This window comes from Hyalella azteca, unplaced genomic scaffold (genome assembly GCF_000764305.2).
Source record: "Hyalella azteca isolate HAZT.00-mixed unplaced genomic scaffold, Hazt_2.0.2 contig8071, whole genome shotgun sequence".
In the NCBI taxonomy this organism is placed as follows: Eukaryota; Metazoa; Arthropoda; class Malacostraca; order Amphipoda; family Hyalellidae; genus Hyalella; species Hyalella azteca.
The window spans coordinates 49,287-77,102 of NW_025938177.1; the positions used below are offsets into that span (position 1 = coordinate 49,287).

The window sequence follows — 27,816 nt, forward strand, 5'->3', positions numbered from 1 at the left end:
GCGTTGGAGGCGACAGCTTTGTACGCGCAGCGTTGGAGGCGACAGTTTTGTACGCGCAGCGTTAGAGCCGACAGCTTTGTACGCGCAGCGAGGCTGCCGACTGGCGTTAATTCTGCCTAAGTGGAAGACGGGGAGTGCACGATGGGGGGATTGAACTCCATAACCCCTTGCATGTCCTCCCGGTCGGGCTTCCATTAATCAGAGGGTCGCTGGAAAACAAACGTATATCCATAATCGGGCGAAGAGGGAACACTGGCTCAGTTTAATCGAGTTGTTTACGTGCAACCTCAGCTTTTGACGCGTTCCTTCCTCCCTGGAACGAGACCTTTGCCGCGATCAGCCCCCTGAGCAGTTCTGGCTCTGCTATAATACTTAGCGGTGACGATGGTTTGATATATATCCATTCTAACATGTTTTTGGGCCAATATAGTTCTCAAATCTCCCGCGTATGAATTATCAGTCGCAATATGTATTCGCCTAATGTTTAGGATTGAAATCGTTAAGATGTAATGCTAGTCTCTAGGTGCTACTGGCAAGCATGTTGTTTGCGACGTAGCGTTGTATTCGAGAGTTTAAAGTCGTGCGACTAATGATTTACTTGTCGATATGATGTAAATGAGCTAAAAATACATTACCTGATCTGAAATATAAATCGTGAGATGTTATAACTAGCCGTTGAACTGTTCCAGAACGTAGAATTTCTCTATGCGAACCCACACGACATGAATAATACTCGAAATAATACTTATTTCTATAGAAGCATTACCAGAATGTATTCGACTTTCGTTGCTCAAGCTGTAGCAGCGCAGTCTGCTGGTATTTCTTCCCCAGGATTCCCGCGGGTGACCTGTAATACATTTTATACTTCTCATCATGCATTCGTTCTATTTAACGTCGGTCAGCATATTAGGTTACTGAAATTGTCATGTAATTTTTGGCTTCCTTAATTAGTCCTTCAAATAGCAGCTACAATAACGCATTGTTCCAGGATTTTGTCGTCGTGGCGGGAGGGTTGGGGTGTTTGCATTTGCGGCTACGTTTACTGGTCCCGAGGTATTCTTTATTCATCTATACTTAGATTCATGCAGCAGCAAGTGCAGAATTACTGCTTTGATATCGCTAGGCATTTATTCAGTGATGACAAATACATAATTTGAAGCTCTCCACAACAGTGCTTGCTTCTAGTATCAAGATCGCGTGACAGCTCATATCGCAAATCATCAAAGAATCTAACAGGAATGAAACTGTCATAAACATATTCTCCATTGAAGTAAAACACTTTCGAAGATAAACCTCGTCATCTTTGAAAAAAGTATTTGAATTATATCAGTATGATAAAGAATCACTCCAGAATTGGAGCATAAGTGAAATAGTGAATGAAAGGTTAGCTGGTAATGAATGAAAGAAAAAACCATATCTCTTGATAAATTCAAACGAATTAGAGCAAAAGCGGTATTCAAACTAGGCTTGTTGTAAATAGTTTCATCGTTCACAGGGTGTTGATATGTTTAGCGTGAATGCGCTCATTAGAATGATTTGAGTTGACCAGATAAGGTTTCAGTATGATGATTGGGTGCCTTTATGTGCGAGCCATTCTAGTATAGAAGCTGCTTTACGTCGTACCAACACTGAAGAAAAGCTTGGCCTCTGCAACGTTTACATTAGAATTTGCATAGCTTTATTTACATCTTGAAATTAAAAATGTGAGGATTCGTATAATTATTGAGTTTTCCTTGTATTTTCTTCTCCGTTCGCACTTGTAACCTAATAATTCCATTGTATTTCAGACAGGAAATGTGATATTTCTCCATCATGTTGCTCATCACTTGGAGGTGCGATGCAGCAATGCTCATTGCAAGCGTTTTATTTAGCCTCGCTGCCGCTACTGCTTGGGCTTCCGACCCAAAGTCCAGCGCCAACACCGCGGTCGCGGACTCGCATGACGATAATTGTTCGGCGAGACGGATTTGGTTCTCGACTGGAGATCGAAGGGGCAAAACAAGTAAGTGTCGTTGGTCAGGTGTTCACTATTACTTGATTCGAGTTGAATAAACGTTGCTGAACTTGTAACGATTACAATAGCAAAGCCAAACTTATTAAGAATCTAAAATTGGTTCAATCTCGTAACACAGTCTACTTTGTCTAGAAATACCTCATTATTTTACAGGAGACCTATGGAAAATGGAAGCATAATTGACTACGTTTTTGAAATACAGTCGTGGCCAAAACTTTTGTCGCAAGCGATATTTTTTGGATTATTTAATTACGAGGTCTAAAGTAAAATCGGAAAAGGCAAATATTTATTTTCAACTTGAATACAAAATAAAACCATAACAAGAACGAAATCCGGCACGAAAAATTAGAAGTATGGCAAATTTTCCATGAAAAAATTCGAAATATGGCAAGGTTTTAATTTATGAAGTGCAGACCCCTAGCTGTTACAAAGAACCTCTCCTATTCTCTTATATAGGCGTGGTAGTAGACATCAAAATCCTAATGTTTGCATCAATAGATTTCAGTTTATGCGGATCCAGTCCTGAAAGTCCTTTGTAGAAGTTGGTTGACTTGTGTTTACCCTCTGTTTGTAAATGGCGCATAAACTTTCGATGGAGTTCAAATCTGGAGAATTACTGGCGTCAATTCTTCAATGCCAAAATCTTTGCGGAGCTTTTTGATAGCAGCTCTAAGACTCCATCGTGCTGGAAATGCAAATTTTATATATTTCAGACTTGAGTGTACGCTACAACAAATTTATAAGTTAAAGCTCAATATATCTGATTTACAATTACAAAATGTCTGAAATTTTAATAAATACAATAAATAGAGCAAATTTCACCAGTTCAGTTTTCAGTAAATTTTCGAAATAAATATGACCATGTGACAAAAATTTTGGCAACGACTTCATATTTTTCGTGTGACCAACAGTCTCAATTGAAATTTTTGTTTTAATTATCCGATGTTCATATCGTTGTAAGACAACTAATCGAAGTTGTTAATGTAAAACCTTCAAGTTAATCCTCATTTTTAAAAACTCTTGTATTGTATTAGTCAATGTTGGTTCCTTATAACGTTCAGCATTAATAATGCTACGTTTTTCGACTGTTGATTTTTATTCATTGAGACCTTTTTTTTTAGTTGGTCGATATCAACGTTTAAACTTTATGCGTGGTTATTAAACTTGCCGATCTGGTTTATTTGATTTTGAATTATTTGACCCATCATCCCTCACTTGTAGTGCGAACCTAATAATGAATAATGTTTCTTATCATATTTAGTATCGGTTACTGTATAGAGTAGCTGCTAGGGACCACCTATCTAGAATAAATTTCTAGATAGGCGAGAACTATTGAGTTAAATTTCAGGTGTTATCAATACTAATTCCTATTTAGAAACGGCTGAATTGATACTCGTGATATTATAACTGGACTTTTTACCGCTGTAAAGCATATTAGTGCAATTAATTTATACTGTCTTGTAAGAGGCCTTACTAAGTTCAGTATTGAAATTTGTTCAGTCTGCCCTGGCATGATTGTTAAGGATGAAGAGCGGATCATGGACGTGCTGAAGACCTTGGCGCAATGTGATATCATTCACGGCAACCTCGTGATTGCGTTCTTCGGATATGTGAGTAATGTTCTTGAAATGTTCAGTTCAATCATAGGTATTTTGAGTCCTAATTAAGCTATTAAAGCGAGTGGATGCTGGTTTTGCCGACTTGTTAAAAAATGTAGAGTGAGAACCATCAATGACTACCTAACTTTACCATCTTATATGTTAACCCTGAAAGCTCTTGAACATTTTTAAACTTAATTAATGTATACAGAACGAGAGCTCATGAACATTTTAAATTTTCATAATAAATGTCTACAGAATGAAGCGGAGAACTGGACGCAGTTTTCCCTTCCCCGGCTGCGGGAAGTAACGGGATTTGTGTTCATCTACTCAGTAGTTAGGCTTCCGTCCCTGTCGACACTTTTACCCTCCCTCGCCTTCATCCGAGGACGACAGCTGCTAGGGGACCACTCGCTCGTCATCGCATATACAGGACTCCAGGTGGCCATTTTCGCTAGTAAAATTAGCTATGAAACGAGTCTTTCCGTAATTTTAATTGAATGGGAAATATAAAAATCCCACAATGCATCGTATACGGTATCATTCTACCTTTCCGCCATGCTCTGTAGTGTAATTTGTTATCTCCCTTCTGAAAATTCCTCTGAGGTTCGACGATTCCTCACAGCTGTGGATCAGAAGGAAATCGGATAGATTCCTACTATCTTTTAAGGACAGATTGGGCATCCCAATAAATTGCTGTCACGAATCAATAATCAATCAATAAATGGCTGTCACGAATCAATAATCAATCAATAAATGGCTGTCACGAATCAATAATCAATCAATAAATTGCTGTCACGAATCAATAATCAATCAATAAATGGCTGTCACGAATCATGTCACAATAATCACGAATCAGTTGCTGGTGAAGTAATCCCAGTACTGGACTCGCAGAGCGTAGATCTGTGGAGCCTACAAAGTCTGGGTCGCGGTTCAGTGTACGTGTCTGGCAACGGCAATTTGTCCTCGATGGACGGGCTGGACACAGCGTCCCTGCACCAGCTTGATCCTGCTGCCGCTACCCGCGACTGGATCCAGGTGGGAAAGGAAGGCTACAATGTGCGCCTATTGTGTCCTTAGCGGTTGAAATCCCAAACATGGCATTTAGTGCGTACAATCAAGAGATCAATGGATAGATAGTATCGATAGTTGATATGGTTGAAGCGTTTATACATAATATTGTCGGAGCGTTGATACTCAACATTGTCGGAGCTTTGATACTTGTACTGTAGCAGTGTTGTTGAAACTGACCGCGGTAATGATTCTTCCACTACCGCCTGATCTAAACTGACTCTGGCGGCAATGATAGTCATTACCACGGTATTACATTCTCTCTTGCGGTATCAATGCTAGGAATGTTTTCTTCAGGCTTAACCAACCTAACATCGTCGTCCCCTAGCGCCCTAGCAGCGGCGGCGCGTGCAGCGACGCGTGTCCCCGCGGCCCCGACGGCGCATCGCATTGCTGGTCGCGGCGTCACTGCCAGATCGGTGCGTGCCCGCTGCCTCTGCTGCACACGTAAACTTTGTTCAACCAGAGCAAACGAAACGAGAAGAATCAAATTAATATAACTGTACAATTCTTTAAACTGCCACGTAGCAGTATATATTAAGAATTCGGTTGCTCCTTCAGTTGCTTTAACTAAATACGTCTTATTTTCTTCAACTGAACCTTAGCCTCTGCTGTACACATCAACTTTGTTTAACCAGAGTAAACGAAACGAAAAAAATCAAATTAGTGTGAACGATAGAAATGGTTCACTTTCGATGTCATTTTTTGCACGAGTAAAATTTGGTTTTGTGAATGCGAGAAGCATGTTTTTGGAGCTGAGCTGTCGTAGTAACCTTATTGTCAGTTTACCGCTGGCGCACTAAGGTGGGTCGGAGAAGAGTTCATATTTGTGTCCCCCCTGCCCCACCGTGAGTTACCCAAAGCGCTCACCTTCCTCACAGACCAGCCTGCGATTGATCCAGAGCTGATGCCTTAATGCTTGTGGAGCAGCCAATTTTTTCGCATTAATTTCACTAGGGTGTCTGAACGAACCTTCGTAAAAATGTGTTATCTTTGGAACATAACTACATTTTATAAGTTAGCTGTATCTTCAGTTAACACCGCAAACCGGGAGAAGAAAGGCATTACGAAATATTGCACACCGGAGCCACGATTGCTGCTGAGCGAGCTGGCTTTGAACTCGCACGTTGCTGGTCAAATCAACTCTTAGCGTTTAGACGAAGCGTTATGAGCATTTAGGAAGTGACCGTCTTGTGTAGGGCTCAAGATCCAAAAATTATTTCGTTAGTAATCTCTTGATAAATATGATTATTTTTTATTCGATTTTTTATTGCATTCGGTGGAAAGGGAAATTGTAACAGAAAAGTAAGCACCCAAAAACTACCATTACCGCTATGATAAACGGCAGTCACATTAGTAAAAATGTCTTTTTAGTCCTCTGAAAATATTAGAGCTGGTTAGTATGTTGCAACTAACGGTTCAATAGTTTGTCATGTACTTACTTCCCCATGTCGCAGTATCTCACCCCCAGTCCCGCCCTCTCAGCGTCGCAGTATCTCACCCCCAGTCCCGCTTTCTCGTCGTCGCAGTATCTCACCCTTTAGTCCCGCCCTCTCAGCGTCGCAGTATCTCACTCCCAGTCCCGCCCTCTCAGCGTCGCAGTATCTCACCCCCAGTCCCGCCCTCTCATCGTACCAGTACCTAACCTCTTCCCCACACCGTGCAGTGTGTCACAACTGCACTTCTGGCTGCGTGACGTCACAGCTCCGTGACCAGCAGAATAATCCCTCAGCGTCGCGTACATCTCAGACTCTGCAGCGCCCCGTCCCGCAACCTGGCGCGTGCTGCCCCGATCAGTGCGCCGGTGGTTGTCGCGTGGACGGCGGCGCAGTTCACTGTAACGCCTGCAAAAAGTTCCTCATGGGCGGTCATTGTGTGAACGTTTGTCCATTTGGATATTATGAGGTGGGTATTGTATATTATTTGCGTATTTCTTCTCCATTGGGTCATTTGAGTTTATTTGAACTATTTCCTAGTAACACCGCAACAACAAAAAGTTTATTTGCATGGATGAAATTGTGAAAATTTCGAATCTACATAAATTCATCTCAGTGTTTATTTGGAATTATTGAAATTTTGTTGATATTTAATTCTTTTGAAGTACATATACTAATATATCTATCTTCCTTGACATTTTCAAGCATTTTAACAAAACAAATCAATCTCTTACGCAGTACGACAACTTGTTCTGCGTCAGTAACGCGACGTGTGTAGAGCAACTCGGACTCAAGCTGGTTACGGTGAACGGCACACGTCTGTGTGCTCCAGACTGCCCCATCGGCTACCAACATCACCAGCATCCCTCACGCTGTGTCAACTGCAGCGAATATCCTGGTAGTTCATCATGCTGTCCTCTGCCGCGTGATCTCCCCTCACGCTATGTCCTCTGCCTCGTGGTCACCCCTTACGCTATGTCCTCTGCCTCGTTGTCACCCCTCACGCTATGTCCTCTGCCTCGTGGTCTCCCCTCACGTTATGTCCTCTGCCTCGTGGTCACCCCTCACGCTATGTACTCTGCCTCGTGGTCACCCCTCACGCTATGTCCTTTGCCTCGTGGTCACCCCTCACGCTATGTCCTCTGCCTCGCGGTCACCCCTCACGCTATGTCCTCTGTCTCGTGGTCACCCCTCACGCTATGTCCTCTGTCTCGTGGTCACTCCTCACGCTATGTCCTCTGTCTCGTGGTCACCCCTCACGCTGTGTCCTCTGCCTCGTGGTCACCCCTCACGCTATGTCCTCTGCCTCGCGGTCACCCCTCACGCTTTGTCCTCTGCCTCGTGGTCACTCCTCACGCTATGTCCTCTGCCTCGTGGTCTCCCCTCACGCTTTGTCCTCTGCCTCGTGGTCACCCCTCACGCTATGTCCTCTGCCTCGTGGTCACCCCTCACGCTATGTCCTCTGCCTCGTGGTCTCCCCTCACGCTATGTCCTCTGTCTCGTGGTCACCCCTCACGCTGTGTCCTCTGCCTCGTTGTCACCCCTCACGTTATGTCCTCTGCCTCGTGGTCACCCCTCACGCTATGTCCTCTGCCTCGTGGTCACCCCTCACGCTATGTCCTCTGTCTCGTGGTCTCCCCTCACGCTGTGTCCTCTGCCTCGTTGTCACCCCTCACGTTATGTCCTCTGCCTCGTGGTCTCCCCTCACGCTATGTCCTCTGCCTCTTGGTCACCCCTCACGCTATGTCCTCTACCTCGTGGTAACCCCTCACGTTATGTCCTCTGCCTCAGTCACCCCTCACGCTATGTCCTCTGCCTCGTGGTCACCCCTCACGCTTTGTCCTCTGCAGCAAACGCTCTGATATTTCTTACATTTTGTGTCCGCGAATTACCATTGAAAAATGTTCAACCTGCTTCTTCATGAAAAAAAATTACAAATACCTTATAATTTAAACAAGTATTGGCTATTCTGCCAGTTTTGCGTATTGTTGATTGATTTCATGTACAGGTTTGTGCGAGAAGCGCTGCCCGGGAAGGGTGCTGAGTAGCTTGGCGGCCCTGCAGAGTTTCCGAGGCTGTACGCATGTCGATGGTTTCTTGATGCTCAGGTATTGCTTACACATCTTATTATTGACTCATTGCGGTTGATATTAAATATATTATACCGGTAGTGCGCGATATGGTTCTTATATTCTAAACATGAAATAAAGGGTAATATCTTCATTCTATTCATCCACTGCCGACGTAACGAGTAGCAAGAAATGATCAGCAGGGATTCAGTGTGTGCCCAGTATTATCCATTTGTATTTTGTGCCCAGTAAAATTGATATGGAATGCCAAACCACATGTAAAGTATGTTTCTATTTCGAGTTTATTTCTTCATCACATTGAATAATTTTCTCGTGTCCTAGACGTATGTTTCTAATTGATATATAATGCCAAACCATATGCAAAGTTTGTTTCTTTTTCGAGTTTATTTCATTATCAGAATGAAATAAACTCGAAATATTATCATTATCATTATTCATTATCAAATTGTTTTCTTTGGTCCTAGCCTGTCCCACACTTACAACATCACGGTACAGTTGGAGGCCGCGTTGTCCATGTTGTCGTACGTACGCGACTTCTTGGCAGTGTTCTCAACCCCCGCGCTCACGTCTCTTAAGGTCTTCACGAGGCTGGAAATAATTGCTGGAGAAAAGCTCTATCGCGGCAAGTGAGTCATCCATTTGCTTGTGTTCTTAAGCTATTGTTTCATTTCCTTCTTTTTATCAACGTCGTCGCCTTTTTTGTATCAAAATATTCAAGTTTTATATAAAAATATCCATGTCCCTTGAAGTCTTCCCGAGGCTGAAAACAATAGCTGGAGTGGAGAAAAGCTCTATCGCGGCAAGTGAGTTTTCCATTTGCTGGTCTTCTTGGGTTATATTTTTATTTACTTCTTTAAATCAACACTGACGTCTCCTTTGCATCAAAATATCCACGTTTTTTGTTGTAAATGTTTTACGGTCGTAAAGTTTAAGTATTGAAGCATCTTTTCCCAAAATCTTCTGACGCTCCTAGGTAATTTTATTATATCGTTACAAAAATATTCTCTTGAGGCTGCCGTACATCAGCCACTGACGTCTCTTCTAAAATATTTTAATTTTCGCTTGTAAAACCACCTGACGGTTTCTTACAAATTTTCCCAGACATTTCACTTTAACTCTTCTTAAACGTTTCATATGCAGCAAATAAAATGTCTAATGCTCGATATTCCAACTAGTCGAATATTTTCATAGTTTTTCATCTCCTTATCATTGGCGGAAGTTTTAATGTGCTAATCCCATTACGAAGATTTACATGTGCTAGTAACTTTGTTAAAATTTTCATATGATAATCACGTTGTGAATGAGGACTTTTTTCATCAAAAATGATCATAAATGGGTTATTTGTAGCATCAGCTTTTTGTATATCGATCCAGATGATTTTTCTGTGCATGACGTCCATGGTGTCCACTGAACTCAAATAAATGGATTGGTCTTAATTATTGTCCAAATGCACTTCCTGCATGTAGCGGTGATCCGCTCTTTTCACGAGCCGAACCTGGCAGGGTTGCCAGATGGCCTAAAAAACGGCCAAGTCCGCGGACAAAAAAGGCAGAAAAGGCCTGAAACGCATCAATATATACTAGTATATTTGTAGGTTCCGAAGTGAAAAATTCCATTTTTCTTTCTTACATTCACATTTTTTAAAATTTAATAAGGAAATGCCCTTATCATAAATTTTTACCGGCCAACGAAATCGAAAAAATTAAAATGTCCAGAGCAAAAATGTATCATTATGTTGACATAGTCTCACTCAGTTCCCTGATTGTATAGGCTGCCAGATCGTTCCTAATATGTTTCTTCCATTGAACTATTAATGGTTTATAGGTACGCATTGCTGGTGTACGACAACGACGCTCTGGAGGACCTCTGGCCTGCCGGACGAGACATCAACATTTCCAGAGTAAGCAACATTTTATTGGTGTTACAGTAATTGATTTCGAGAATAAGGACCACTTATTATTTTATTAGTATTACACTAATTAATGCCGGGAATAAAGAAAATATGTTCCTAATATTACAAAATTGGAGTCGAGCGACAACAAAGTGGACGCCTATTAAGTAGGTGCATATTTTTACTGGGAAATTTTCGATTTTTCACACGTGTGAGAAAATTACTTAAGGAGACCCTAATCTAAAGTCATCACTATTTGAACAAAACGTTTACCCCCTATCTGTCTTCACTAGTTAACCAAACGTTTGCCCCCTCTAAAGTCATCACTAGTTGAACCAAACGTTTGCCCCATCACTAGTTAACCAAACGTTTGCCCGCACCTCTAAAGTCATAACAAGTTGAACCAAACGTTTACCTCGATCCCCCTCTAATGTCATCACCAGTTGAACCAAACGTTTGCCCCATCGCTAGTTAACCAAACGTTTGCCCCCCCCCCCTCTAATGTCATCACTAGTTGAACCAAACGTTTGCCCCATCACTAGTTACCAAACGTTTACTCCCCTCTTCTAAAGTCATAACAAGTTGAACCAAACGTTTACCTCGATCCCCCTCTAATGTCATCACCAGATAATGTCATCACTAGTTACCAAACGTTTGCCCCATCACTAGTTGCCAAACGTTTAACCCTCCTCTTCTCAGGGCTCGGTGCTGCTGTACAGGAACCCTCGCCTGTGCCCGAGCTCCGTGTACGCGCTCACCAACAGGACACGAGCCTCCTCCGCCCTGCCTGCCGACGTCCTGGAGGATCTCAATGGATATGCCAGGATATGTGAGTCTTGTCAAGGAGGAGATCGATGTAGGAGGAGAATTTAGAGAGCTTGTTTATCTAAATAAATAATTTACTACTTATTTTCATGATGTGTCAGCTTCGCACAGTCACAAGTAGAATTTCACGCCCAGGTAGTGTATCTCGTCACGAAAAAATTATGAATACGTAACAGAATAAGCATATATTTACCTTGGAAAGCTCAATTCACTCGGACAAAAAGTCAACTTACACAAACTTATAATATTAGATATATTTACCAAAGTTTGTGTTTGTAGCCTGGCGTTGTAAATACATAGGAGCTGAATTTTACGCGTATCTTCGTACCTTATCACCTGGACTGAAAAGTTCCAAAGTTATTCTTCCAAAAGTTCCCTTTTGGAAGAATATTATTGGTTCAGAAGTTCAAAATTTTAATTAATATACGAATTTTTAGTATAGTCATTCAATATAAATTTACTATAAAGTACGCATATATATTTTTAAAACATTTGTAAACGAAACTGACATTCGATTGAAAATCTATGTTTTTTTGTAAAATGTGGGTTTAAATTCATCTCTCTTCAATCAACATACATTTTTTGTTATTAAAGATTATAAATTTCATGGATTAGCGATCCCGGACAACGCCAGGCTAACCAGCCAGCAGATTATAATCATTTTTTAGCGCATTTTCTCATTTATGGAAATAATGCACTATTGTGCTCGCCATGTCCGTCTGTCTGTCTGTCTGTCCGTCCGTCCGTCCGTGACCTCAAGTTTTCGTCGACGAGAAAATGCGCTCTCTGTCACTCACTGCAGTGAGTACTGAGTTATATTTTCTTGTTGGGTTCTCAATTCCACAACCTTCCTCCACTAACCACCTCCCCGTCCGTCCGTCTGTCCGTCTTTCCGTCCGTGACCTCAAGTTTTCGTCGACGAGAAAATGCGCTCTCTGTCACTCACTGCAGTGAGTACTGAGTTATTTTTTCTTGTCATGGTTCTCAATTCCACAACCTTCCTCCACCAACCACCTCCCCACACTCTCCAGGTTCTTCGAGCATCGTTGAGCTGCAGGTCACACCTCTGGAGGGAGGAGAAGTCAACATTTCTTGGAAATTCGATCCGAATTCTCCAGTCAAGGGATTTTTCCTTCATTTACGGACGATCCCTGAAAACAGCGACTGTCAAGTTGTCATGCCTGCATCGTGAGTGTTTGGATTTTGGATTACAACTTAACACGTTGACTCCGAAGTGGTACATATGCGTATAACAAAATGTATTTCACCAGGGCGTGGAGATCGCTGTACCTGTCGCGATCTCCACGTAATTTATTCCACACAATACAACAGACAAAAACAATAGAATTAAAGCAACAAATTTGTCTCCACCACACATGTATAACAGGTCGTGGAGATCGCTGTACCTGTCACGGACGGCGGGCGTGGTAAGTGGGCACCGCATGCACTACACGGTAGCGGCGGGTCTGAAGCCCTACGCGCGCTACGCCTTCTACGTGCAGACCTTCAGCACCACGGCGGCCTCCTTACAGTCGCGCGTCGTCTGCAACCAGTCTCTGGCTGCCGGTATGCACTTATGCTCGCTCTACAAACTTCCTGCTTCGTATGAAGAATGCTATTTGGTCTTAGTCGGTGTAAATTTCAAAATCTTTAATATAGTCATTCGGATCTTTCATATTCGTACTAATGTGATTGAACATTGAGCTGAGGAATATCATACATGTTTACCATGATATATAGTACTGCGATCTATTTCTTTATAAAATATTGAAGGACATTTTCGCATTAGAATTTTTTCTCGCTGAAAAGTGCTGTTAAAATAATGTATCTGATTAATGTGGCAGCACCGAGCGCAGTCACAGGCATACGTCTGGCAGGACGCGAAGCTTCCTCACTGCTCGTGGTCTGGCAGCCGCCGTCGCTGACCAACGGCAGACTCGACTTCTACCAGTTGTCGTACCAGCAAATACAACATTTCCCTGTGCACACATACGAACATTTCTGTGATGAACCTAAGGACAGAAATGACTTTGTTGATGAGACTAGTGAACCCGACGACGAAGATGTTGACTCGTTTGGAAATTTGAAATCAGTCTACGAAACAAATGACAATGTGGACGTAAATACCGAGAGAACTGTTACAACTTTCAATGAATCTTCAGTTTTACCAAATGAATTCGCTGCAAATCTTAACAACGTTCAGAACGATTTCCACCGTACAGAAAAACTTACAGGAAACCCAGCATTGAAAACAGAAATTCTGTCTTCCACGAAGCCAACACACGAGCAGTCTGCTCATCGGCCGGTCTTGGGCTGGCCAGCAATCGAGCAATCCATGGGATCGATCGAGCAAAACATGGGAACGATCGAGCAAAACATGGGAACGATCGAGCCCGACTACGGAGCGGAAGAAGTTCAGGGCTTGGGAAGCCGCTACGATGCGCCTCCACGCTTTAGTGTTGCTGCAACTGTTGCCGAAGTGTATAATTATTTGTACAGGTAAGAAATAATTGCTTAAGCACTTGATTATTTGACGTTATTGGGAAGCAAGCAGCAGTAACTTAACTATAGATGACGATTGATTCCTTAGTGTGGCTGCAACAGTTGCGGAAGTGAATAATTATTTGTACAGGTAAGAAACACTCGCTAACACACTTACTTACGCTTATTTGACGTTATTTGGATGATTACTTCAATTATCTTGAACAGAGGTCTACCTAGTGGCTCGTAAAGAACCCAGCAGATACAACTGCATATTTTAGTTTTTAGTTATTTTTAGTGCATATGAAGGGAACTCGATAAGTCTTCGAAACTTGATTCAAAGTGAAAAATTAGTAAAAACCTGTCTATAAGCGACTCGGCACTTAGCAAAAAATCTCACGATTATGGTTGAATAATCATGTAGAAATGATGAAGATTTTCAAGGTATCTACCAAATTAAAGTATTAGAAAGCAATTTCAAACGCTATCATTTCCGAGACGAATCTGAGCGTGAAAATATTTTTTTTATTGATAATTTTTGATCTTATCTTACGATATGAAGTAGTTACTGTTGATCATTATTAAATGTAGATTCGTACAATTCTTACACAGTAATACAGTTATGGTATTATTCAACCTTAATTCAGCACGAGAGTATTTGGAATTTCACTGGGGATTTAAATTAACAAAGTTTCAATTGTGAAAGTGTTCTCCCGTTATTCATTATACAGGCCAATGTTATTATTTAACCTTAATTCAGTACGAGAGTATTTGATTTCAATGGTGGGGATTTAGATTAAAATTGTTACAAGTATACGAAACTGATCGTTCGTTATTCATTGCCAGGCCAGGTTACCAAGCAGACGCTGCCAAGACTACCGCCTGTTTTCTGGCATCGTCGTCGTTGAGCTCATCTACGGACGTCAGAGTCCGACGTAACATCAACGAAGCACCTCTTACATCACCTGTTTCCGGAGGAACCCTCCACACACTTGTATCTATGACCAATATTGACGGTGCAGCGAATAAAGAACGTATTAAAAGTGAGCCTTCACTCCAAGCTGATCGTCCAAAAATAAATGATGTTCATTTTGAAGCGAAGGTTCACGATGACTCGATAGAAAAAATGACATCGAGGCAGACAACATTATTCAGTTTATCGCGCTCCCTTCTTGTGCCTGGTTTGCTGCCTTTCACTCCATACGTCATTCAGGTAAGTAAGTCGTCTGGAAGGATAATATTTTATTAATTCATTTTTATTATTCGAGTGCTTAACGCTTTGATTGTTAAGCTGTTTACTCGAGTGATTGTTAATTGAGTGCTTAACTTTAAAACTCGCTAAGTGAACGTAAGTACTTACGCTCTATTTTCTTGTCTATGATTGGTGGATTTTGCTTGAAAGCCGTCAATGATTGGTTGATGAATTTACGATCACTTAATTTTTTGGAAGTATAGGCCCTGATATAAAATCAATCGAAGAATTGTCAAATTTTGCTGTGAAGTTTCATAAGAAGTTCTTTACTTAGAAAGCACGGAGTCTCTTTCATTATTATTTAGATATTTTGTGCAGGTGCGAGCTTGTAATTTTCTGCACGGAAACTGCACAATCGAAGCCCTGCGAGCGAGTGGACGGCTGGACGGCGCACTGGACCTGGACTCAGCTGCTGCAGCAGCGAGGTGCCTCTATCGCTGCTCTCTAGCTCCTGCCACACGAATTTTCTACACTCGGGCCAGAGGTACGTGTTTTGAGGTTATCTTAATATAAGGTATTTCTACATATACTTTAATTTCTACATATACTTTAATTTCTGCATATACTTTAATTTCTGCATATACTTTAATTTCTGCATATACTTTAATTTCTGCATATACTTTAATTTCTGCATATACTTTAATTTCTACATATACTTTAATTTCTACATATACTTTAATTTCTGCATATACTTTAATTTCTGCATGTACTTAAATTTTCTACACTCGTGCCAGAGGTACACGTTTGATAACAATTTGGAGGTATGTTCATATAAGGTATTTCTGCATATACCTTAATAAATTTTCTGCATTAGCTATATGCCGGAAATGCAATTTATAATTTATTTTTACCCCGAAATGACGCACATCTCATTTGCTTCTAATGTTTTTTTTTCTTGATGTTGCCTACAAGCGTGTATTGTGTAGATTTGAATTTAAATTGGAATTAAGAGTTTATGGCAAGATTTAAATTTATGTATCAACATTCATAGTGCGTTTCTCGGCGTTGAATAATGGGGAAATTATTTGCAAATTGTTTGCATTTGCAATAAATGCAATTATTTGCATTTGAGTTGCCATTCCAAAGTCCAATGAATAACTACGTCGTCGTTAATCATTTTAGCCAATGACACGTAGTTTGTAATTGATTCCGACCTTGAAACTTCTATCGTGACATAGCCTAGGAAATATCTTGGAAATTTCCCATGTTGATCGCTACTTAGCCCAATCCCTGCATTCTGTATTCACTCTGTGCAAGACATAAAGTTTCATATACCTGCAAACGGGGCAATAATTGAGGGACGGTTTCAGCGTTTTTTCTTAATAACTTCTTACCATGAAACATTTCATGAACGAGTTACGACTAATTTAGAGGCCATTTGCTAGGGATATCGTATGGCATCTCCGAAAAAATTCCATAAGAAGAAAATTGCATAACCAACCGAGCTCCCTACCGTGCGTTCGGATAAATATTAAGTTTGCATTGCACAGAAATGATGAGATTTTATTTTCCTACACTTTATACACTGTCTTATATCTGTTGTTGCACAGACGGCGCTGACGTGGTGCGGGACGTGAAGGTTGAAGTTGAGGACGGCAAACTGCAGGTCTCGTGGACCGCCCCCGCTGCTGCCAACGGCGCGGTGCTCGGCTACACGGTGCTGCTCCGCCGCGACGACCTCAACACCCACGTCAGTCTTGCTAGAGACTGACTCAATCCTAGTTTATAGAAGACTGATACATAAATACCGTTACACTCACTCTCCACAAACCTGTCTCAGATCTACATCATCACACTCACTCTCCACTAACCTGTCTCAGATCTACACCATCACACTCACTCTCCACTAACCTGTCTCAGATCTACACCATCACACTCACTCTCCACTAACCTGTCTCAGACCTGGGAGAAGCCGTAGTGCTAGATGGGCTGTTATATTTACGTAGTGTGATCAATGACTTATGAAAGCTGGTGAACAAACTGGTTATGAACAAACAAAATGAAAGCTGGTATCATGAACAAACAACCTTAGGGCAATATATCGGATCGCTGTTGCGAATAAAAGAAAGGTGGTCTTTAATAATGTTATGAGGGATAATTAATTTAACGCTAGTCGATATAATATAATGCGTATTGAGTATACGAGTCATGACTGGAATTGAATATTACGAACGTATTCATGATCACATTAATCGGACTATACATTAAAGATACTTAAAACCTGTCGTCAAAAACCGTAGAGTCTAAATCATTCGTCTTGCTGAGTTCCTAATTCAAGAAATGCGTTCGAACGATGAACAAAATTTGTTTATTCGTCATTGAGACCTGCATTACGTCTCAATGTCAGTAAAATCAATTGACTTCATTAAATTGGTAAAATTCATTGACAAGTGTCATAAATATGTCCGGGTTACTTTCGACAAGTCGTCAATAGTTTTCAAAATTTTACCACAATGAAACGATCTATATCACATACATGCTAGCTAATGCATTTTTATCTAGGTGCGTAATATTTATTTATCCATCACGCTCAGGTTTGCCCATGAATGAATGCCAATTGTCATATCTGTTTAATCTGTTTGATGAGTGTTGGACCTAATCATTCTTAGGTAACTACTATATTATTCGTCGAACATTTGTTGTATTTAATCTGTGTCAAAATATCATGAGTGCTGCATTTTCTCTATGCAGCTAATTCTTAACATGAATTTAATTATTATTTCACTCTGTTTGCTGTTCTTTGACTAGATTTTAAGTTATATAATAGAGTTTTAATGAATTTCCTAGCGTTTTTTTACGATATTTTCGAAATGAACTTCATTTATAACGCCCTTTGCTACTGTTGTCTGCAGCGCTGGTGCGTGCGGCCAGAGGACACCAGCCTCGTGGCCTCCGTCCATCTGTCCGCCGGCCGCCATCAGCTGCAAGTCACCACCCACACTCCAGCGGCCGCCAGCACCTCGGCCGTCACCGTGTCCTTCTTGGTTAACGTGAGGTTGCCTGTCTCGCTGGCCATCGATTTTCTTTAAATTCTCCGCTTTTCTTAAAAGTTTTCTTTTGGATGAGTTATTATTCGCAGTATCATAGTCATTAGTCTCTTGTATTTTTCCTTAGGATTTGATAGCCAAGCAAATTCGAGTTTTTCATATTACAAGCCAACTGCTCACTAAAGTAGGGCTTAGTAGTCAATGTTCGCTAACTTTTTTACTGCTTAAATAAGATGTTTATAGCCTTCCCCTATGAAAATTCGGAGACCGCCTAGGCATCGGCCGAATAGTCACTACACTCGGCGCAAAGTTATTCTGGGTCCGCTTGGCCACCCGATCGAAATCAGCATCTGGTTAGAATCTCCTTTCCGACTTTATGGTCGCTTAGAGTATGAGAAGGGTTGGCCGAGTCGGAGTCATACCGAGCTAGCGAGCGGAATCAGAAGCTGATTTACGTGCTCATCGAGTCCTAGACGGCACTAATGCAGAGTCGCGCACGCCTGTATAATTTGTTGGGGTCTTTTTTCTCACAGATGTCTTGATTCTGCCGTCACAACCGAGCTATCCTGAAATTTGTCGTGATACCGGCCGCTAATCTCGAATTTCTCATTTTTCTCTATCTATATTTTTTATATTAGTATAGACCATTGATTTGGAATGCAGGTAATATTTTCTTTCTTTGTTGTCGAGCTGAGCTCCTGAAAATCTTGTTCGTTCACCGACCATCTCCAACTCGCCAGCCGAATGATAAATTTTAGAACAGAAATTCTGTAAGTGTTCCCCCTGCCTATATCTTTCTTCAATTAAGGAATTTCCTGACTAGTCTAAAATGCTTAGAAATTATAAAACACATCCATTAATTTTTTTCAGATGTTAATAGAACTTATTATTTTTACCGCATTTTCTCATTTATGAAAAAAATGCACTATTGTGCTCGCCATGTCCGTCTGTCCTTCCGTCCGTCTGTCCGTCCGTCTGTCCTTCCGTCCGTCTGTCCTTCCGTCCGTCTGTCCTTCCTTCCGTCCGTCTGTCCTTCCGTCCGTCTGTCCTTCCGTCCGTCCGTCTGTCCTTCCGTCCGTCCGTCCGTCCATCCGTCTGTCCGTCCGTCCGTGACCACGTTTTCGTCGACGAGAAAATGCGCTCTCACTCACTGAAAATGTCACTCACTGAAGTGAGTACTGAGTTATATTTCTCTTATTAAGGAGACTCCCAGACCCCACGGGCTGCTGGCAACTGCCCTCATCACCGCAGCCGTGGCAGGGGCCGTGATCGTGGCCGTGCTGCTGGTGTGTCTCTTCCTCCGCTGTCGTCAACGAAAAAATACCAAATTAAAAAAGCTGAGCGCTCGTAGCGACGTTCTACGCACCGTGTATTCTTCTTGTAAGTCCAACGATGAATTGCATGCTGGCAAACATAACATAACATAAGTGGCATCAGTCAGTCCACTGGTAAATGACATGCTGGTTAGTTATACCGTTCATAATCTTGATTATGTCGTGCACATTATGCTCATACATCAACTACCGTGCATAACGTTTCTTCTGTTGAATACCGTTTACATATCATGCAAAATAGTTCCATATGGTATATATTGTACATTCATACTTTTATTTTTGATCCACTGCTGCGTATCATACATATTCTTCCCATTGTTCAATCCACTGGTAGATATCATGCATGTTCTACTCCCTATTAATTTCACATATAAATATCATGCCATAGGTATTGTAGATCCTTCCACAGCTAAACAAGTCATGGTAAAGAGCAAAATAACGGTGCGTAGAGTAACGGTGCCAAAAGTAAGAGGAACGAGTAACGAAAAAGTAACGGATCAAAATAACGGTGCCATAGGTATCGTAGATCCTTCCACAGCTAAACAAGTCATGGTAAAGAGCAAAATAACGGTCCGTAGTTATAGTAGACACCAATACATCACCTCGAATTTTTCACATATTTCTCGCACGTGTTTACTATCAACTCAAAACGAAAAATGTTTATATTAAATTACGCGCGTAGTGAATAATTGAGACCTTCCACCTCTATGGTGATGTTCATCTTGACTTTCGGTGCGCGATAGCTAAATAGCTGGAGCGCTAGTAAACATTTGGCCACTAAACTAAACTAACTAACTATTATTTCTACCGCTTGACATTAGCCTCTTATTGCCACGCCGGCCCTCAGGTTCTGATGTATAGTGGTAGATTTTGCATCAAATAACACGCGTATTATTTGTACCACTTGACATTAGCCTCTCTACATCTCTCAGGTTCCTCACCGACGTGGCTGCAGGGCATAGACCCAGTCTTCATCCACGACGCACGCCACCTTCGTCTGGAAGACACGCACATCGGGAGAGGAAACTTCGGTGTGGTGTCCCGTGGGGAGCTGGAGCTGCCCTGTGGTGCTGTCGTCAACGTCGCCACCAAGCAACTCAGGAACGCCAGCCTCGACGACCCTGCCATACTGCGGGAGGCTAAGATCATGCTGTACGTCAAGAGTCTTTGATAGTTTCATTCTTCAAACATTTATTATTACAGAACGTTTTTTATTGCAAAATATACATCTTGCTAGACGATTAACTTTCAAGACGATTATCTTGCATGATATTTATCTCCTAGGACTTTAATCTTGCAAGACATTCGTCATGCAAGACGATTATCTTGCAGGAAATTTTTAGTGCAAAATATACATCTTGCTAGACGATTAACTTTCAAGACGATTATCTTGCATGATATTTATCTCGTATGACTTTTATCTTGCAAGACATTCGTCATGCAAGACGATCATCTTGCAGGACATTTTGCAGGACATTTTTATTGCAAAATAAAAATGTCTCTTGCAGGACATTTTTATTGCAAAATATACATCTTTCAAGACCATTATCTTGCAAGACATTCATCTTGCAAGACATGCATCTTGCTAAACATTTTTCTTATTCTCTAAACGGTATTGTGGGTAGTAGTCTTTCCACCGACACTGTTTTTGCTGAGACGAAGAACTCCTCAGGCGCCTGTCAGATGCCAGCTTGGGCTGTGCGTAGCTAGTTTTGAGACCTATTACATAACATAACATAGTGATCTCGGCGCTGAAGCGTAGGCCTGATGTGGCCTGTCGCCGATTCTTTTCCCTTTCGTGCCTTGTTCACAGAAGATCTAAAATCGTGTCATTTGACCGGATCTTTTCATGACTGACGATAGTTTGAAATAGCCACTAGACTTCCACCGGGTTCGATATGGTGCTAGGCATTTCAAATCTGAACGTATATTTTTCCATAGCTTTATCTAGTCTGTTCTTGAACGCGTTCATACTTGGAGCGCCAACGATGTCATCGGGAAGGCGGTTCCACATGTCGGTGATTCGAAGCGCGAAGAAATTTTGTCGCGTGGAGAAGTTGCAGCGCAATTTTTTTAGTTTATAGCCGTGGCCCCTGGTGTTGGTTCTTGTTTCAAATTCATGTATATTACTGCAGTTCTCTGTGCCTAATATTTGAATGTAGTAGGAGAAACTTAGTCTTCAAATAGCTTAATACATTTGTATCAACAGTTACGGTATCGCAATTTTATTGCGTTTTCGCCATAACATTAGCCTATCATAACATTAGCGTTTTCGCCATAACATAAGACATTAGCTTTGAATGCGATAACATGAATGTCTTGACACGACCACTGTACTGTTCAGACACGAGAAAATGAAAGTCTTGACAAGTTAAAGAGACTGTCTTAACAAGTTAAAGAGACTGTCATGACAAGTTAAAGAGACTGTCTTGACAAGTTAAAGAGACTGTCTTGACAAGTTAAAGAGACTGTCTTGACAAGTTAAAGAGACTGTCTCGACAAGTTAAAGAGACTGTCTCGACAAGTTTAAGAGACTGTCTCGACAAGTTTAAGAGACTGTCTCGACAAGTTTAAGAGACTGTTTTGACAAGTTGAAAAGACTGTCTTGACAAGTTGAAAAGACTGTCTTGACAAGTTAAAGAGACTGTCTTGAAAAGTTGAAAAGACTGTCTTGACAAGTTAAAGAGACTGTCTTGACAAGTTAAAGAGACTGTCTTGACAAGTTAAAGAGACTCTCTTGACAAGTTAAAGACACTTTCTTGACAAGTTGAAGACATTTTCTTGACAAGTTAAAGACCTTCTTGACAAGTTACAGACCTTTCTTGACAAGTTAAAGACCTTTCTTGACAAATTAAAGAGACTGTCTTGTAACGATAGTACGACTGCAGGACGACAGCAGTAGGAGGCTTGACAAGAAGACGACAGTCTTGTCACGACAAGAGAACGACCGTCTTGGCTTGACAAGAGCACGTTCTTGACACACCAATATGACGTAACAACAGTAAAGTATAACCCTGTACACGTGACAGCTCGCTGTGCTGCAGTCATGTGGTACGGGCGTACGGGGTGGTGGTCAGGAGGAGTATAAAAGTAAAACACGGATAAAGGGTAAAGACGGGTAAAGGGTAAAGGGTAAAGACGGATAAGGTGTAAAGGGTACAGACTGATAAAGGGTAAAGACGGATAAAGGGTAAAGGACGGATAAAGTTTAAAGGGTAAAGACGGATAAAGTGTAAAGGGTAAAGATGGATAAAGGGTAAAGACGGATAAAGGGTAAAGGGTAAAGACGGATAAAGGTTAAAGACGGATAAAGGGTAAAGACGAATAAAAGGTATAGGGTGAAGACGGATAGAGGGTAAAGACGCATAAAGGGTAAAGGGTAAGGACGTATAAAGGGTAAAGGGTAAAGGCGTATAAAGGGTAAAGGCGTATAAAGGGTAAAGGGTAAATACGTACAAAGAGTAAAGGGTAAAGACGGATAAAGGGTAAAGACGGATAAAAGGTAGAGGAGTATAGAAGTAAAGTATAACCTACATGTGTCAGGTCGCTGCGCTGCAGTCACGTGGTGCGGGCGTACGGTGTGGTGGTGAGGCGGTCGTCGCTGCTGCTGGTGCTGGAGCTCATGGAGCGCGGCAACTTGCAAGACTTTCTGCTCAGTCTGGTCGCTCTCAACGGCGATGTTCTGAGCAGACTGTCGTACGAGGTTTGTTCACTCGAGTTATAGAACTTTCGTTAGTCTAGCACTCGATTTCTTTGTACTTTAATTTGGAACTGGTTACATGTTTCTAAGTGAAATAGATCTCTTTCAAATCTTTCCATTTATGATATTCGGGATATGCTGCGTGTTCAGCAAATCCCGTGCCTAGACTCCAAAGATTTCAGCGGAATACATCACACATTTCCATACAATACATACATACAATACATCACATTTATATTTTTGACTTGCTGATGGAAACTGTGTTTGTTTCTTAATTTCTGATGACTTGGATATAGCGTATAATTCCCTATCTTCGGGGCCGTATCACCGGAGATATCCTTTGCTGGTTTTTTTGCCAAACCGGTCACGGTAAATCGAGTTAAAGGCCTTATGTTTCACAATGACTTATGCCCATTTTTAGCGCATTTTCTCATTCATGGAAAAAATGCACTATTGTGCTCGCCATGTCCGTCCGTCAGTCTGTCCGTCCGTCTGTCCGTCCGTCTGTCCGTGACCTCAAATTTTCGTCGATGAGAAAATGCCCTCTCTGTCACTCACTGCTGTGAGTACTGAGTTATATTTTTTTAAATCTGTCCTAGATCAACAGGTGTTGCTTTGCTGGAAAGGATGCCTCGCAGTCCTATTAACTCCTTGTAGTATCCCATTACTTATATGAAATTTAAATATTTTTTCTTCTGCAGAAAGTTGTGAGCATAGCGATGCAAGTCGCGGACGGGATGCTCTATCTGCGCCACAACAAGATCGTGCACCGCGACCTGGCTGCACGGAACTGCCTCATCGACCACAACCACTGCGTCAAAATATCAGACTTCGGCTTGTCACGTCCCTTGGCCGCTGGTGGCAGTGAATATTATCAAGTTCTAGGTCAGTTATTTAACGAATTATTCTCGGTCCCTGACTGAGTTTCCTAAGTCAACAAATGCTGTGAATGCTAAAATTTGTTTATTTATCGATTATCTGATGTTGGCCGAGTGGACAACATCAGCAAGATCAGAGCAACGAGTTTTGGGTTTGAAACCTACAGATGGCTGTTGATATTCCGCGATGGCCAAAATCGGTGACACACATTTCCTTCAATGCGTACGCCGTTTTATTATTATATTAAAATACCAACTGCTGCTCCGAGTGGTAGAACTGTTTTCTTGACAAGATGTCACGACGCTCGCTGGTCGAACGAAAGCTATTTCACGGTGTCTTCTATGTTGTGGTGCCGTCTGTGTTGTGGTGCCGTCTGTGTTGTGGTGCCGTCTGTGTTGTGGTGCCGTCTGTGTTGTGGTGCCGTCTGTGTTGTGGTGCCGTCTGTGGTGTCTCTCCACTGAAGTGTACATTTTATTCATGTCTCGTATCCTTATCCATTTCCTTGCCCCCATGCTAGAGTGCCTCGTATTTTCATTACTAAAAATAATATTTTACATCTCTTACATCTTATCTAATATGATCATACAAAATATGTATATTGGGAAACTCGAATTGTCTTAACATGCATGAATTGCCAGCTGCAAACGTATACATGCCTAATGAATAGAAAATTATTAAATTTTATAATACGATTATTTTTAATAAATTAGTGGACATTTTTATGATGAATATTTAGTCACTACTTTTTTTGGTAAATTCACTCGAAAGCATAGAAGTTGTCAGTCTGTTTCTATTGTTTCCTGCACGCAGACGGAACTCGCAGGATTCCGGTGCGGTCAATGCCTCCGGAATTTTTCCAGTCCGGCAAGTACGGCTACGAGTCTGACGTGTGGAGCTACGGGGTGTTGCTGTGGGAGGTGCTCACGGCCGGCAACATCCCTTATAAGGTCACTGCAATCTCGAATATATAAACCTAAAAACATAGTGCAAATAAGAGATGGCTTGTACAATATGAGTTCATCTGACGCCAATAGTCGATAAAATACTTTTTATTTTAAAAATCAACAACAATCACTGGGGCTGTTTGCATAATTTCAGGCATAAATTACGACAGACTGTCACATTCATTTAAATTGAAGCGTCTTGTTTATTAAAATGGCAAGTATTTTCAAACCACGCGTACAGCGGTTACGGCTGTTTTCTCTTTAGGCCATAAGTTTCCAAGTTGAATCTATGGTATTATAGTCCAGTTATACAAATGAGCTTTGCTTGTTATTTCCATATTTTCAATCGTGAACATTGAGAATTTACGGGTAGATTTTAAATTTATTTGCAAATTTATGCAATCGCTTACGCTTTTTATCTATTTTATAAATATATACGGTATATATTTTTTTGACCTGAAGGACTGCTAACAAAATTTTTATATTTATCCAATGTTCAGCACCTGAAGGACACACAGATCAAGCCCCATATAATCGGCGGACAGACTCTGTTGGAGACCGTCCCTCCCTCCTGTCCGCCGCCCATGGTCGGCCTCCTTCGATCGTGCTGGCGCTTCTCGCCCGACGAGCGGCCAAATTTCTCGGCCATCGTTGCTTTCCTGGTGCAGCAAATGGACGGGGCAGAACAAGCCTTCCTGAAAGAGTTCAAGTGAGATTCACGACTGCAAAAATATTGGATAAACTTTGTTTTCTTTTTGTGTTTTTTTTAATACGGAGGATGTGTCTAAGAATTTTTAAGTTCACAAAATTTGGGCCTTGGGAGTAACGGGTTAAAGTGTCGGCTCTGTGAAAATTCTATTTGAAATTGGTTTGACGGCTGGATGGTTTAGTGAGCAAAATCTACCAGCAGGTTTTGGGCTCGAGCCTCAGTTGTGAACATTGTGGAATATCTAGAACCAATGACAGGCCAGACATGGCCTTATATTCAATTTTATCATACACCATAATTTGATTATATTATTAAATATATTATATAGTTTATTTTCACTGTCACTGATCATAATGGTCGGACTGTTAGCGACATGTTTATGTTATATATTTACTAGCAGTGGCTCATTATGTCAGGAACGCCTTCATTATTTCAGTACATTTATAGTGGATTTTTGAGGACAAAAAATGAGTTTTATGTAATTCATTTGTATCACTTTACAGGCGGAAGTCGTTTTATCACGAGCAAGAGATTGATGTACCGTCACCAAGTAAGGGATGTTGCACCTCCATCCCGAAGGCTCCTCGGAAACCTTTACCCCCGCTGCCTCTTGCTCCACGAGCAACGACCGTGTTCTTAAGAAGACATCACGACATCGTAACCGATGGCGAAGTAGTTCTAGACCACGAGCCTCGAACTCGACCTACTGAGTTGTCTTTGGTTGGGCCAGTTCACAACGAAACGTATGGCTGCAATGCATGGCCGACTTCAGACATGTTGCAGTCACCCGCCTCAACTGTGTCGACGCTCCTCAGCCCCGATGATCCTGCACCAACTAATGAAATTAGGGGGAGAGAACCTGGTGGAAGTTCTTTTGATAAGATTATTGAGAGCGTTAAGCCCGCACACAAGTCCTTCAAAGCGACGTATCTCAATATTTGTCGAATCCTCTACGGAGGAAACGAGCGGAATAGAAACCCATCCTTGGTCGACAATACTGACACGATTTTGCCTGAATTGGAATCCTGTGTAGTGGAAACTTGCAATCCACCCGACGGTTCCACGACGCCTAATGACGACCAGAATTGCGAGTACGAAGATATGAGACGATCGCAATACAATCCTGATCAACTTATGCAAGCTTCAAAGCCTGAGCAGCATCAGCCACTTGTTACCACCTCCATTGAAGATCTCGCCTTAAAAATACGGCTGCACATCAGTGAACCGAACCTGTGTGACAAAGATGAACTCAATGCACATGCCATGAAGCATGCAACGCTTGACCCTAGCTTTTTGCCCGATACTTCTCTGATGAATACTAGATTAAGTGGCATCAGAAGAAATGGGCCGGATTCACTCTCTACTTCTAACGACGAAGCTCGCGTTGCACAATCTACGACAGATGATCCTGGATGCAGTGTTAATTCACGGATCCAAAATCATTCATCTATGATACGGCCGACCAGTGTTCCCGGATCCTTAAATAAGTCCAGTTCGATGCCAGAATATTTTCCTGTTGGTTCCGTCAGTGCATCACAAATCAATGAATATAAGCAATCCTTGCGCAATCAATATCCAAAAATATTACCGTGGGAGGCCAATGAGATGCCAGATCACGAAACAGACGACACGCTCGATGTCAAAGACCTGAACCTCACGGCTTGCAGTGATTACACGTACCGAGAAAAAGAATTCAACGCTCAAGAAGCGTCAGATGGACCTGACATCAACATTGCTGGTTTAGAAACGCCTCCACCTTCCAGGAACAACTCCACAGGCTCGAGCCAAACTTCGACATCCCACACATTTTTTCCACCGCAGCAAACTCTGAACGCAAATTGCTTGCCGCTTCTCGAGAAATATTCATGTAATATTGCCGCTCCCGAAACTTGATGGCGCAGGTCTATGCGAATAACTTGAAGTAGAGCAATAGGTTTTGTACAAGGTCAAACAACTACTGTAAATTTGTAAAGAAATACGAGATGGAACCAATATGGCACACTCCAGCAATCATGCACTTTGATATCGTATTCTAATATTTGATAGCATTGGACTGAGTGTGAGATTTTTTCTCAGTTTCGCTAGTTAAGTTGTGTTCTGATTTGAAGCAATTCTACATGTTGACTTTAAGATGAATTTGTGTTGTTTAACTCTGATGTTAGAATAAATATTTTTTACAAATGTTACCTAATTAATCGTTCATTTGTTCGCTTGAATTCTAGATTAAATTTTTTCCTAATGTTCATATTATTATCATCCTTACGTTGTTTGTGGCATTATTAATAGTACTAATTTTCGAAGATTAGTTCCCCGCAACTTCTCCGATAATAATAATAATAATAATAATCAGCAATCCTTCAGTATCAGGTCGTGTTCTGGGGCCATACTTTCAAAACTCGGTAAGTTAACGTAAGTACTTACGCCTTATTTTCTTGTCTACGATAGGTGGATTTTGCTTGAAAAGCCGTCAACGATAAGCCAATGAACTTACGATATCGTAACTTTTTTTAAAAGTATGGCCCCAGGTGACTGGCTCGCCACGCGTTATTGGTTTGTGTGTTCCCTCCATTACTGGCATATGTTATTCACTCGATCAGCGGTGTGG

General features: G+C 41.6%; 2 protein-coding genes across 2 annotated transcripts; both read left to right on the top strand.

Annotated features, from left to right (window-relative positions):
- Window positions 1-1,784: 1,784 nt before the first annotated feature.
- Window positions 1,785-5,003, top strand: LOC125178226 (putative molluscan insulin-related peptide(s) receptor). The gene is made up of 5 exons (XM_047881480.1): window positions 1,785-2,002; window positions 3,515-3,624; window positions 3,871-4,053; window positions 4,507-4,650; window positions 4,981-5,003. Exons 1-5 carry the CDS (start codon window positions 1,813-1,815, stop codon window positions 4,984-4,986), a joined length of 633 nt encoding a protein of 210 aa, XP_047737436.1. The 5' UTR covers window positions 1,785-1,812; the 3' UTR covers window positions 4,987-5,003.
- Window positions 5,004-5,033: 30 nt separating this feature from the next.
- On the top strand, window positions 5,034-27,454 carry LOC108676984 (insulin receptor-related protein). Its single transcript, XM_047881479.1, has 22 exons — window positions 5,034-5,102; window positions 6,350-6,588; window positions 6,858-7,017; window positions 8,128-8,227; window positions 8,674-8,835; window positions 10,034-10,109; window positions 10,800-10,929; window positions 11,957-12,113; window positions 12,313-12,491; window positions 12,770-13,231; window positions 13,271-13,424; window positions 14,253-14,619; window positions 14,977-15,142; window positions 16,209-16,348; window positions 17,511-17,648; window positions 18,848-19,025; window positions 19,912-20,131; window positions 22,523-22,682; window positions 23,381-23,564; window positions 24,369-24,505; window positions 25,003-25,211; window positions 25,715-27,454. Exons 2-22 carry the CDS (start codon window positions 6,544-6,546, stop codon window positions 27,102-27,104), a joined length of 4,914 nt encoding a protein of 1,637 aa, XP_047737435.1. The 5' UTR covers window positions 5,034-5,102; window positions 6,350-6,543; the 3' UTR covers window positions 27,105-27,454.
- The last annotated feature ends 362 nt before the right edge of the window (window positions 27,455-27,816 follow it).

Coding starts and splice junctions, on each gene's coding strand:
- LOC125178226 (XM_047881480.1), top strand. CDS start 1,813: ATGTTGCTCATCACTTGGAGGTGCGATGCAGCAATGCTCATTGCAAGC. Junction 3,625..3,870: donor TGATTGCGTTCTTCGGATAT/GTGAGTAATGTT, acceptor AAATGTCTACAG/AATGAAGCGGAGAACTGGAC. Junction 4,054..4,506: donor TCGCATATACAGGACTCCAG/GTGGCCATTTTC, acceptor CTGGACTCGCAG/AGCGTAGATCTGTGGAGCCT.
- LOC108676984 (XM_047881479.1), top strand. CDS start 6,544: ATGGGCGGTCATTGTGTGAACGTTTGTCCATTTGGATATTATGAG. Junction 12,114..12,312: donor CAAGTTGTCATGCCTGCATC/GTGAGTGTTTGG, acceptor CATGTATAACAG/GTCGTGGAGATCGCTGTACC. Junction 17,649..18,847: donor CCGTGTCCTTCTTGGTTAAC/GTGAGGTTGCCT, acceptor TCTCTTATTAAG/GAGACTCCCAGACCCCACGG.